The 14,441-nt window shown below is 36.4% G+C and overlaps 1 protein-coding gene across 1 annotated transcript in view; it reads right to left on the reverse strand.

Annotated features, from left to right (window-relative positions):
* Positions 1 to 14,441, reverse strand: part of adamts3 (ADAM metallopeptidase with thrombospondin type 1 motif, 3) — a 159,765-nt gene that overhangs the window by 37,215 nt on the left and 108,109 nt on the right. The window contains exons 7-9 of the mRNA XM_052556227.1: positions 13,123 to 13,279; positions 6,860 to 6,965; positions 1,068 to 1,211 (exon numbers count right to left, since the gene is read on the reverse strand). Coding sequence (XP_052412187.1) covers positions 1,068 to 1,211; positions 6,860 to 6,965; positions 13,123 to 13,279 — 407 coding nt within the window. The remainder of the gene's footprint in view (positions 1 to 1,067; positions 1,212 to 6,859; positions 6,966 to 13,122; positions 13,280 to 14,441) is intronic.

Below are 14,441 nucleotides of genomic sequence, written 5' to 3' on the forward strand. Positions count from 1 at the left end.
TTTTTTACCTTTGATAAATTCATATTTTTATGCTTGTCTTTCCTTTAGGTATAGTTCAGCTGAAAATAAATATTCTGATTTTGTTTAATATGTTTTGTCTATACAGCCAGTGGGTCCAAGAAAGCTCTGAACCTCATTTTCTTTTCTTTTAGACATTTTTCAAATTATTTGTGTGTGTGTGTGTGTGTGTGTGTGTGTGTGTGTGTGTGTGTGTGTGTGTGTGTGTGTGTGTTTGCGTGTGTGTGTTGTGTGTGTGTGTGAACCCATGTTTGCTCCACTGAAGAAAGAAAGTCAAACAGGTTTGAAATGACATGAGGGCGAGTAAATGATGCAAAAATTGAATTTTTATGTGTAGTATCTCTTTAAAGAAAAAAAGAGTGCCTTTTCACATTATTTATCATATAAACAATGACTTCAAAGTGTTCCACGGTTTGTGAAATGATTGTCCATTTTTGTGTGTGCCTGTGATTTGTTTTTCAGAAAAGTATCAATGCAGATGAAACCATCATATAGATCACTGTTCGGTTATCTGTTCAGATATGATATTATTTCAAAATCATCTGAATATGACTTCAAAGGAGGTTCAGACTCAAAACAGAAATTAAAAAGAGCTCCAACACATTTGTAAAGTGTTTCCTATAAAAAACAAAACCATTGCACAATTTAATTAATATGCTGTTGGATGGAGCAATGGAGCAAATACCATCATGAATAAAGCAGAAACTATGGGTTGCATTAGAATTAATCGTCGTTGGTCACATTAACTTTAAACTGAAATATATCACAACAATCCACTGACCAGTTAAATGAAAGCCCTTTGATCTCACACTTCTACTCAAGTAACCATTTGCTGACTAATTCAGGTAAACAAACAGTCGACTGGCCCTAAGGTGACACCAAACAAAGCAGAGCTCCAGTCAAAACAAGAGCCAATATTTACGCTCAAGTAACCCATGAGCCATAAGGAGACACATTTCTATTTAAAATAGACACATAAGTAAAAAGGCCTTCCAGATTTTTTTGAATAAAACATAGTGATGTAAGAGAAGACAGAAGTGTAAACTCACTTAATGTATCTCTTCAGCTCTTGCCCACTGCACATTGACCAGTGGTAGCGGTGGAAGGCTGCTTGCACCAGAGGGGCCATGACACTTCCCATGGCTGTTTCGTCACCGCAGCGGTTGCCCTGACCATCATGCTCCATTCCCAGCCTACAGACAAGGCATGATTATGGTAAGCAGGTACATTTAAGTGCAGCAATGGCCAGAAGTAACATTTTCTACTCCAATTAGCATAGTTAATTCTATATAAGGCACACACCTCTGGCGCATCCCAGCTATATAACTGGGTATGAAATTACAATATGACAATGTGACCTAACCAGAAAAGACACAACAAATCAATGACAGTTATGTTTTTAATGTAAATATAAATCTTTTGGCTAACTAACTACTGTATGACACATTGTTAGTAGTTTTGGTCATTTTTAAAGCACTGCAGTAGGTAGCCCTGTCCACACTGAAATCCTGTTCATCAAAGCTACATTTATTTGACAACAAATTCAGTAAAAGAGTAATCTTGTAAAATATTATTGGAATTTAAAAACAAATTAGCAGCCATTACTCCAGTCTTCATTGTCTCACGATTTTTCATCAGCATTTTTCGATTTTTTGCTGATTTACTGTTCAAGAAACATTTCTAATTATTAACAATGCTAATACCAAACTAAATCAAAGTCTATAAGTAGTTTGGTGTTTAGGTGCAGTAGAGTAATGATGGATTACCAGTCTTTGTCATTTGTGCAATGAAACTGGATAACAGAATTTGAAAAAAAGAGATTAACAGATAGAGACAGAGACATTTGAGAGGGTAAAATCCTCGACAATACTTTTAGTACAGAAGAGAAGGTAAGGAGGTTGACTCCATGACTAGTCTCGTGCTGAGTGAAAAAAACACTCAAACTATTTTTTTAAAAAACACTTTGTCTTCAGATCAAATATGATTTATTTGCACGTCTGAGTTTTTAAAGGTTTATGATGACCAAGCCATAAAATAAAGGCTTTTTATTTTTTCTTAAAGAGGGTGCCTTGGAGTTTCCTATTTGCTATATATTATGATTTATTTAATTTGGGTGTCAAGCACGCCCAAGATGCAATATCTACCCCAGAGGGCTGATCTATTTGTTCTAATTTTGCAGAAAATAAAAAACCCATGAGAGGAGACTCAGGGTGACAACAATAGCAGGAAACCAGGACACAGTAGCTCTGTGGGCTTGGCCCATGAGGGATGAATTTAGATGCCAACAGATTACCCTTTAACGTGATTAACACAATTCAGAGTGCAAAGGGGAGCCTCCACACACTTTCTGTATGGTCATAAATGGATAGTGTTTGAACAATGGTGTGCAGAGAGGCATTTTATTTAGTTCTTATTAGGGATGCACCGATACTGGGTCTGAATAATTTTTGTCCCAAATTTGTATCAGTTTTACTGGTAGTCCACTGTTTGAAGAATTTTAGAGTATAATTTGTCACAGTTTACTTTATTTCTCTATCCTCACTTACATAAATTAACTATAGTGTCCTGCGCCCACTACTAAAAATAATGTAAAAAATTATATCTGGTCTCTAAATATTTTTTGGTTTGACTGCATATCCATTGGTTATTTTCTCACTCAATTATGCCCATTTAAATATATATTTTGCAAGGTTTTGTTAGTTTCTTTGTATATTTGTTTTGCTCTGTGGTTCATCTTCTGTAATTTATTAGCATTACAGCTGCTCCATTGCAGCGACTTTGCAACGATGCACTTTGCTGTAATAATGCAGGGAACCACTTGTTATAAATCTCCTGTGATATTTTTCACAAACAGAAGTTGCTTCTTTTTTTGTTTTTTATCTGAAACGTGCTGCTATTTATATTTCAAAGCCACTCATATAATGCAGAAACACGCAAGCAAGCAAAACACGCACAAAACGCGCATGTATTTATACTGATGCAGAAGTAGAGGGACATTAGTAATGTACTCCTTAGCGCATTACACACAAGCTGCTAGATTCACTTTCGACAAAAAGTTATATATGCCTAAGGTTGAAAATAATTATGTTTATAGTGAATGCCCTTCTAAATTGTCTTTTTTTATGATTTAGTTTTAATCCAAATGTGTGTGCTAAGAGAGTGAACATCAAAGACCACACAAAAGAAGTGCACAGGCGTGCTCTCTCTCTCTCCCACTCCCTCCCTCCCTCCCTACCTATCTACCTACCGTTAAGAAACTTGTTTTGTTTACTGTTTTACTTACTTGTTTTTAGAATATCCAACCGAACTACAAACTTTCCAGTGATGAAATGTATAGCACATCTCCACCGCTGTTGGCTCAATCCACTAAGCGTGCTTTATCAGCTCGCGCATGTCAGCTATACATTAATACTGAATGTTTAACAGGATATTCATTGCATAGATGTCCTACGTAGACAACATTAATCTCTAATAACTCCATTCTGCTGTCTGTTGTCTGTGTTTCTTTGTCTGAATATGGCACTTAACACATGCTGTGTAGTATCGGTGTTTGGTATTGGGGCATTTTAACGAGTACAAGTACGAGTACTGGAGATCAGTATCAGGCCCGATTTCCAATACCAGTATCGGTTTTGGTGCATCCCTAATTCTTATGCTCTGTATCAGATGTTCATTGCCTTCTGCAAGAACTATTGGTTAAAGGTAGAGCCTTTTTGAATGTAAAGGTCTATCTTTCAGTTATTTCAGTCATGTGGGGCTGGATTCGGGAATGATACTTAAGACTCCCCTGATATGTCGATTTATGTCACATCTGGTCACTAAATCTCTGATCCCATCCTGGGACTTAACAACGGTTCTGGATGCACTCTCGCAGCCTCCTTTTGAATCATTAGAGGGTACTGATTTGCGGCGTCTTTCTGTAAACACTGCTTTGTTGATCGTTCTCACTCCAGCAAAGTGTGTAAGTGAATTCGTCATTACATCTGTCCTGTATGCAGTTTGCATTGGATGGATCAAGAGTTACACTAAGAACTAGAACCTGACGGATATGTCGTTTAGCATATATTATCGGATGATTTGAGCCTGTCGCTGATATATCAATACCAGCGAATAAGCTGCTATGCTGCCGATATGATTTTTTTTTTTTTTTTTTTTTACAGAACATATGACAAAGATAAAATGCTTAAAAATGGTGTAATTACTTAGTTTGTCCAGCAAAGCATGCCCCATTGTTTGCTACTGGTGACCCAGGCCAGTGTAGTTTAAAGATGCGCTGATCAGTTCAAACCTTACCCGAGTCCGCTGCTTCAAATTATCCTCCCGCCACCCATCCGCACCTATATAAATCGGCACATTAAGATGATTCTAATTTTTGTATGATGATATGATGAATGGATGGCTAATTCTTAACAGCAGATTCAGTGACATAAGAGACAAGAGCTGATCTGAGCATCACGGCACTCGTCTGCGGCACGTTAAAACCTGTGTTATGGCCACCGTAGCAGATTGTGGCCACTTAGTCAATGCTGGTGTTTATACCGACCGTGCCATGGCCCAGAACTCTTGCTTATCGGTCTCAGCACCTCGTGTGGCACAAAAGAATACAATGGGATTCTATTGTATATTGCCGCGCCGCACCGCTTGTCGAATATAATTCATTATAATAAGTGATGTTGTCTACACTGGATGCACTAAACTCATGCCTGTTCTAACTATGATATACTGACACAAAGTTCAAATGATTTTCAAAAGTCAGTTTGTTGTGTCCTGTTGCGGCGCAGACACAGTGTCAGAATAGTGTCGTAGCAGATTGAAAAGTTAGTAACTTCCTGCAGTCCAATAGATGGAGTTGGTGAGACTCAATGATAAGTAAATAAACAACAATGTCCTTGTCATTTACTCTCTCAATGAGCTTATCATATTCGTTTGATACATTAGTAGGGCCCTATGATTTCCATGTTGCAGAAAACATGGACAGAATTTCGGAATCCAGTCATAAAAATGGAATTTACTTTTTTACACGGAATTTCATGGAATTTGTCTTATTTTTGATGAATACATAAAAAACAGGACAGTACATATGAGTTTGGAAACTTTTGACTATATTGTAGCATAATATAGCCTACACATAAAGAATATCAGCTGACATATCGTTATCAGTCTTTCTTTACTCCCCAAAATCATAATCGACCCCCAAAAAACCCATATCGGTCGGGCTCTACTATGAACTAAACCAGCATTTGTTCCCAAAGTCAGGGATACAACAGGAGCAAATATAATAATAATAATAATAATAATAATAATAATAATAATTCCTTACATTTATATAGCACTTTTCTGGGCACTCAAATAACTTTACATAGAAGGGGATAATATCCTCAACCACCATCAATGTGCAGCATCCACCTGAATGATGTGACAACAGCCATATTGCACCAGAACGCCCACCACACTCCAGTGTAGTGTATGGGGATTATTAGAAGGCCATGATGGTTAAAGGCCAATGGGCAAATTTGGCAAGGATGCCAATAGATGTGTGGAATTGTTAGTGTTCTTTCCACCACCTTTTTCTTTACCAGAGGAAGAGTGGTTACACTGTTATTCCTGATGCACTCTTTTAGCATTTATGTGCATAAGTCAAGACTGTTACGAAGGAGTAATCAGCTCTTCATCTCTTCAGCTCTTCATGTCATGGGCTGACAATAAACGAGGGAGTCCTAATTCATATCAGCGGCTTTCTCACTGGGTGGTAGATGTGATTATGTGTCACAAGGACAAAAATTTACCAACTCGACTTTTCGAGGACACTCCACACAAGGAATGACCACATCCTGGGCTATGTTCAGGGGAGTTTCTATTCAGAACATGTGTGCTGTAGCGAGCTGTGCATCACTGCACACATTTGTGAGATATTATAGATTGGATGTGATGGAGTAATCTCTAGCTCATCCATTGTTCAGTGTGGTAGCGGTGCCTGCTATGTAATGCACCTCATTAAGGGCAAACTTACATATTTTAGAATTCAGTAAACACGTTGTTCACTGTATTATGTTATGAAGTGCATGATGTTTGCTCAAGCATTAAAGCCATGATCACTGGTTTTCACCATCCTATGTTGCGTCTGTTCAATACGAGAGAGGTCTATATCCAACAGTACTGAATGGATGTTAGAAGAGAATGTAAGGTTGTTAGGTAACTTGCGTAACCCCGGTTCTCTGATAACAGAAGTTAGGTATCTAACCTTATAGCCCTTCTACACTCCATGGTGAATAAGTTGTGTGGAGAATGACTGCTATTACATGCTATGCCATGTAAAACAGTGGGCTGCAGTGGGTTATATTTATCAGTGAGGCGGGACACTCTGATCGCTGAAGCAATTGGTCTGTCAGTCTGACAGACATGGTGTAGTTAGTGCTTCTGCAGTCGGTCAGTCATTCCCATAGTGAGATACCTCACTTCTGTTATCAGAGAACTGGGGTTACGTTAGTAACCTAATGTTTTAAACAATGAAAGAGACTATATATCAAAGAGGATAGTAAGAAAAAAGTATCATCTAGTATTCCAACATCTTTCTCTATTAAATAATATCCCCAAAGGGTAAGATCATTTGTATGAGACATTGACATTTTTGTATTACTCTTCATAGAGCACTCACCTTAAGAGCATAAAGGACATTAGCTATGGGAATTCATCTGAAAACATGCATTCCTTGTCGTTTATAATATCAGTATCAAAACATTTTTAGAATACAAATATTGACTGAACTGACATTAATCACTTTACAAAAGTTAACAGCAATCTGAAAAGGATGAAAAGCACCTGGTCACATTTAAAAACCTACACATGTCCTGTCTCATGGGCTACAACAAAGGCAGAAGAGAAGCCATCTTCATGATTGAGGGTGCAGCTGCGGACAGGGTGGCACATCCCGGTGACAGGGGCATATCCTGAGATTGAGTGAGTGACAGAGACAGACAGAGAGGATGAAACAGTTACTAGGGTTTATTTATTATGTCATAACTTGGGACTACATTCTGACAGCTTACTACTTAGTGGTAATACTTTGAGCAGAGTGATGCTGACAACTCTGCAAAGAGCTGTCCACCAGAACTAATCATTTGTATTTTTTTTTTTTTTTGGTTTCTTTCATTTGTTTTAGCCTGTTCTCTTTAATTATAACAGGTAATGACCCTGCAAAGCCTGAAACAAATAATAATCTGATATGTCTATTTATTTAAAAAAAAATGAATGAATGAATGAATGAAAAAACCATATTTAATACTTTTATCATATTTTAAAGCTTTAATAGTTCTTAAAGTATGATATGGGAGAATATGAAGCTCATACTCCAGGAGGAAATAAACTATTCTATACAAAAGGCCCAAACTGAGCAAATATAACTATTTATTTATTCAATTAATTAATTTTATGGAGGGGACAAAACATAATGCAATGCAATCAAGTTACGACTGAGAGATATACAAATACCTGTAAACTCAAATTTTTCACAAATGCTTGATGCATCATTTTTGACACTGACTTTTTAACATGATTTTTCTGGAAAATTATCTACGCCTAACAAAACAACACCTCAATTTCTTAAATCTAGTAGTTCTAAGTGTTCTTCTTGAAATATTGCTAACAATATAAAATTTATTTATCAGTAAATATTTATTTATTATATATATTTTATAGCAAAAAGATATGTGTACCACGTGACATTTTTAAAATAATACTAAAAGGCATTTTACTTGCTAAAAAGTATAAACTATCAACAATACACTATCATAGCATAAACATTTTAGCACAGTTTTTATCGTAATGTAGAAGTCTTAAAAATGTGCCTATCAAATGTGATACAATAGTCTTTTTAGGATTAACAATTCAAATCCACATTTGAAATACCATTTATTAGAGTGACAGCCACCCATATGTGTCAGTATGTCCCAGCACAATAGGATTTCGTCATTACACCATATTTCATTGTGTTGAACAAAAACAGTTGTAGTATAATACAGTAAAGTGCATGTGCAATTGTTCAAAAGCAAAAATATCAAGGTTTCACGATATCACAGTATTGTTGTTACAGCTCTGAAATATTTTATTTTTAAATGACTGGGTAAAAATAATAATAATAATAATCCAACTGACATCTTTATTTAACCTAAATCTGTAATTACAGTTTTAATTTAACACAATTTAATTTTAGTTATATAATTCATATACATATCATTTTTATCATTTCATATCATTTAGATATATAATAACAATCATACACATAATTTGATATAATAATATTCAAATTTGAAGCAAAAACAGAATGTTCTGACAAGCTTGTGAAATTATACCACGTAAACTTTTCAGAAGACAGTCAGCTTCATATAAATAAAAAAAATATATATATATATATATATATATATATATATATAAACCCCCAAATCAATATTGAGGATTTTCAATATTTTGTTTGTGCATCATGAACAGTGAGGGATATGCCTGCTACAGTATTTTTTTCTGTGCATCCATCTTTAGCATCTTTGGCCTGTGTTAACGTCATATTTTCACATAAATTACATTTTTGAAAATTATTCCATTGCAACGTTTGTGCAAGACCAGAACAGAGAGTTGCAATAAGGCAAAGAATTGCCGGTTGTCGATTGCGCAAAGGCCAAAATATATTTTGGTCATCTGCGCACTGACGGCATTACGTTTTTTTTCGTCATCAAGAGGGCTCGCGCACAGCTGGGCACCCCATAGTACTGAGCATGTCAGCTCATCCGTCCGCGCTGATCTGCGGTTTAGTATATACTTTTGAAAGCTGTGCAGATGCTGCTGTGCGAGAGATGGTAAGGCACGCTGAATGTGAAGTGTACCCAGGCATTGAGTTCGGCCATCCTACACACGTGACTGACCGCTTGCTCACAACAACAGGAGGAGGAGGGGTCAGTGTTACGCTCTACACAGCACATAGCCGGAGGGATTCCTACTTCTTCAGTCATTGAGGAGACATGAAAAACAGCGCATACTACTGGAACGGTATAATGGAAAATATTAGTGGTTTTGAAAATGTGAAAATTTCAAATCACGGTATACATTGAGACCGTAATCGGCCCATGCCTAGTCTAAACAATCAGTTAACTTACTCCTTTTGATTTGAAAACTGACTTCATTCACTCAGACTCATGTCATTCTAGAGCTGCACAATTATTCTAATTTCTAATCATGATTACAATTCTGGATGCCTTAATTACGTGAACATTCAAAGCGGCAATTAATCGTTCAAAGACCACTTATGTTATTCTGTGTGCTTTTTTTTTTCTTATACATGTTATCTTAATGGGTTTTCCCATTATTTAAATTTTAGTTTTAGGATAACATTATAATACCATTCATATTTTTTATTTTTTATAATTAAAAGAAGAAACTCACTCAGACTCATGTCATTCTAGAGCTGCACAATTATTCTAATTTCTAATGAATGAATGATTACAATTCCAGATGCCTTAATTATGTGAACATTCAAAGCGGCAATTAATCGTTCAAAGACGACTTATGTTATTCTGTGTGCTTAAGATGCTTTTTTTTTTCTTATACATGTTATCTTAAGGGGTTTTCCCATTATTTTAATTTTAGTTTTAGGATAACATTATAATACCATTCATATTTTTTATTTTTTATAATTAAAAGAAGAAACCAATCCAATGTACATTTTAGTTATATAGACCAATTTCTTTCATTTCCAAAGTTCTGGAAAAATTTGTTTACCATCAGATATCTTCATTCCTGAGTGCAAAATGCTTATAAGTTTCAGTCTATTTTCAGGGAGCTACATAGTACTGAATCGGCTTTGTTGAAGGTTTAAATGACATCTTACTCACTATGGATGAAGGTTATGGCTGTATTTTAGTTCTGCTTGTGCGGCATTTGACACTGTAGATCCAAATTTTCTTTTACACAGACTAGAAAATGTGCTAGGCTTTGAGGTTCTGTGCTGGATTGGTTTGCCTCTTTTCTCAAAGGGAGAACGTTTCCTGTCAAAGTAGGAATTGTTTTTCTTCCCATGCCCCAATACATCACGGTGTACCCTAGGGCTCCATCCTCAGTCCTCTTTTGTTTGCATTATATATGTTTCCACTTGTTCATATTATACAGAGACACAATTTATCTTACCATTTTTATGCCAATGACACTCAGCTCTACTTTACTATCAAAAAATAATAATGGTTCTGTGTAACATAAATGGTTGGATGGACATGAATTTCCTACAGTTAAATAATGACAAAACTGAAATTGTTAACTTATATAATTGCTATCTCACCAGATAGGACCTCTAACATAGTTAATCCGTTTGATTCTTTATCCTCAAATCTTCATGAATGTGTCAAATCTAATTTGAGTTTTGATAAGAAGACTAGTGCTATTGTTAAAAGTAGTTTCTTTAAGCTAAGATCTACTGCCAAAATCAAGATGATGCTCTCTAAGAAAGATCTTGAAATCGTTATTCATTCTTTTATTATCTCAAAGTTGGATTATTGGAACTCTTTATACCTGGGTTTGGATCCAGTGTGTTAATTCTGTTTTAATATTTTTTATTTTATTTTTAAAACCTCTGTACAGCACTTTGGTTGCAACTTCTTTGGTTTTGGAATGTGCTTTATAAACTAAACTAAACTATAGCTGACATTTGAGGCTTAATACTATAGAAAAGCACTAAAAGTTTTTCTGTTAGAGTTTTTTCAGCTTTACTTACATATAAAAATGCAGCAAGTAGTTGTATCCAACAATGGTATAAATATCATTCAATGTAAATTGTGATAACCGTTAGTGAAAATCACAGTTACAATTTCAAGGGGATAATCAACTATTTTGATAATCGTGCAGCCCTATGTCATTTCAAACTTGTATGACTTTCCTCTGTGGAACATACTTTCAAGAATGATGGGGTCTAAAACATAATTGGACTCGATCCACTGATCACAAAAAGAAAAAAAGAAAAGAAAAAGAACTGAGACATTCTTATTTAATGTTACACAGAATAAAAATTTAAACAGGTTTGGAAGTTCATTTTTTAGCTCATTTTTGGATAAACCAAAGTTAAAACTCCAAAAGTAAAACAAAAAAAATCATTTTTCAAAAAGTGAGAGTGGCACTGAGAAGTGAATTATAATTCAAAGCAAGCAGCAACATGCTTTAAAAATGCTTCTTTGAGTGCAGTATTCAGTGTGAAACAGTATATTGTGACGGGTATCAGACCAGAAGAACTTTGTCTATGTTTGTTCAATCACAAGCACCATGCACCGCTAAGAATGAAACAATCTTTTGATGCAAGCCTACAAAACTTGGACAGGTGACTGACTGAAGAGCTCAGCTCCTAAGCTACATTCATATCTGGTGTCAATAGGCCAATAAAGCACATCATATTTGATTAACTCAATATCGCCACTGCCAGACAATGAATGCATTGCAGGTGAATGGAGAGGGATGATTAACGAGGGCTTTGAGTACATGCAGTGGCATGATAAGAGAAATGGGAGAGTAGCAGTGACAGCATAAACACTTTATGCTGAGATCAGTGCTCTTCTCAGGAAAAACTTGAGTTTTCCTGTCAGGCTGAATAGATGTTAAATGTGCACTGTGTGAATTTTGTCAGTGCTGAAGGATATATGAGAGGACTGCTGCTTCAGCGGCCGCCTCCAACCTTAGACAACAAAATCCCTTTTTCCAATGTGCTTATGTAAGTGTGCTTTCATGTCTCTGTGCTATCATTTTCCAATGCTGTGAACCCCTTTAAAAATCCACAATCTGCCTAAAGAAGAGCTTGTACACCAACAAGCATTCTGTTAGGCTGGCATTTCATACAGCATTGATGTGGTGCTGAAAGGAATCCGGTGGGGACTGCAAGGGAGTATTATGGCACTTATCCACTGCATGGTACGGGATGGTACAGATTGGTATGGTTCACTTTAGGGTGGGGGGGGGGGGGTTCCACTGGGTACAGTACCTGTTCAACCAACTCGGTTGAAGTTCCAAGTGAACCGTACCATTACCAAAATGTGACATGTAAACTTTGCTGATCACTGATTGGCCAGAGAGAATCGTCACTACCTGCGTCACTGAACTTGCAACACAAACACAACAGAACCACTAGATTTAAATTAGTCTCAGCCTCAGATGTCATACCCACGGATCGTTGGCTTAACGTCTGATGCATATGGGACACAAAAGTAGAAACACTTCAGGAGTGTCAAAGTTGTCATCGGATTGGTGGAATTTGGAGTTTTGCATTCTTTAATGTTCTGGGTGGAAACAAAGATGCCGTGGTGCCAAACCCCCTCACGAGAGAAGAAAACTGTGTCGACAAGCTTTTCTCAGGATCAACTAAACACTAGAGTTTCAAAAGTATTTGAAATATTTAAAGTTTGCGGAATATAATCTTTAAAATACGTCCAGCAGTTTTACAAACTGGTTTGTTATTGTGGCAACATTTCCACACCCGAAACTTGACGCTAAACGAAACGAGCTGTGATTGGTTGTTTGACATGTCAGTCAAATGGCCTCATGGGCAGGCTTTGGCCAATGAAAGCTGCCATGGATTCCAGACTTTCAGCAGTCAGTCTGAAGGTCTGGCTAAGCAAGACTAGATTTAAATCAGCACAGCCTGGAGGATCGAACGCAAATGTTTTGAACGAGCGCACCTTTTTTAACAACCAAAAAGTTGCTGTTTTGTTGTCTTTTGAGGAAGTACTGATGTTCCTCTTGTTGACAGCAGAGAATCATTGGGGCGACACAGAATGAAAAAATTTTCAGTAGAGGTGGCACAACCATAACAACATGTTAATTATCCCGCCCACTCTAAAGTGATACTAAACCATAGTGTAAACTCAGAAAAAGCCAAGCCGTGCCGTACTGAGCCATGCCGAGCCGAGTCATACCACGCAGTGGAAAAGCACCAATAGAGATAGACAGACAGTGAGAGAAAGACTAACCTTTTTCACAGTATGAACATATTCAAGATGTCTGGGTTTGGGTGTGGAAAATGCTATAGGACATGGCAGGGTTGAAAATGTTTGAAAGTCACAGGCATGTCAAGACCAAAGGTCAAACCTTGCATGCCAGTGGGGCCGAAGCCTTGCCGGGTCAAGAAGATGGCATGGTCGTGATGCTCGGAGTGCTCTGGATCCTCTTTCTGTTGGATGACTGCCCAGCGGCACACATTTTCCAGGCTTCGAGAAGGGTTGCCACCCTCAATGAGACTGATGGACTAGGAAATATATTAAAGACTCATTAGGGGACACATGCAGCATTCATTAATCTATAAAACACCTTAAACTGACTCACATCGATCACTGTGAGTCTGTTTATTTAATGTCTTCTAGATAAACTCCTGTTTACAAATAGTCACAAAAGTAGTTGAGATCATTGAAGCTCAATGAAATTGAAATTCAAAGTTTTATATTTGAAATATAATAAAATCCTTTTTGCCGGTTGTTGCTTTTTCCTACTACATTTGAATTATTACATTAATATGTATTTCCAATGCAGAGAACCACTGATGTTGCAAACCATGTTGTATGCAATTATTTGTGTATTACAATCTATACATGAAATGACATCTGTGAATTTGTGTATTATGAGATTAGAAAATATGTATGTGTTATTGCATGGAAGTGTAAATAGCTGTGTACAGTAGAGAGATGTTTAGGTACTCTCATAATTGGAGTAAAATAAGAGGATAGACTGCAGAAAGTTGTGCTCTTCCTCCAAGCTTTTTATTTCACATTTTTCAAACATTCTTTGTGGTGGTAAGTGACAAGTGCTGAAATGGGGGAGGGCTTTATGTCACAGTACGTTTAGTGGGGAAAACAAACCTGTCACATATAACCCATTTAAGACTCTTGGGCAACTAAACTTCTCTTTTCCCAGCTGTAATACTTTTTTTAGGTGACTACAGACGTTTTAAGAACAACTGGCTTACTAGCAGAAAACTAGCAGGAGCTGTGGTGGCACTTAATTCATGCTGCCAGTTATGGATGTTTACCTAAAAATGCAACATTAGAGTGTTATTATTGTTAACTAAAATAAAAAAAGAGAAAAATATACGTATTTCAGCTAGTTGTCAAAGCATTATTTCTAATTTCAATTAAGTTTAACTTGATGTACTAGTATAACTAACATTGAAATAAAAAACGAAAATGAAAACAAATAGAAAAAATGTATGTGTGTGTGTGTGTGTGTGTGTGTGTATGTGAGTGAAATATTACATTTTAAGGATTAATTCTAACTATTAAATAGCACTGATATTACTAGCACATTGGCTGTTTATTAGTAATTATAAGGCACATTAATGCCTTATTCTATATGACCATGTTTTCGATTGGTTACAATTGGTTTTTACCTAAATTTATTCACTTAGTATTTCTATA

Source organism: Carassius gibelio, chromosome B5, assembly GCF_023724105.1.
Source record: "Carassius gibelio isolate Cgi1373 ecotype wild population from Czech Republic chromosome B5, carGib1.2-hapl.c, whole genome shotgun sequence".
NCBI classification, from domain to species: Eukaryota; Metazoa; Chordata; class Actinopteri; order Cypriniformes; family Cyprinidae; genus Carassius; species Carassius gibelio.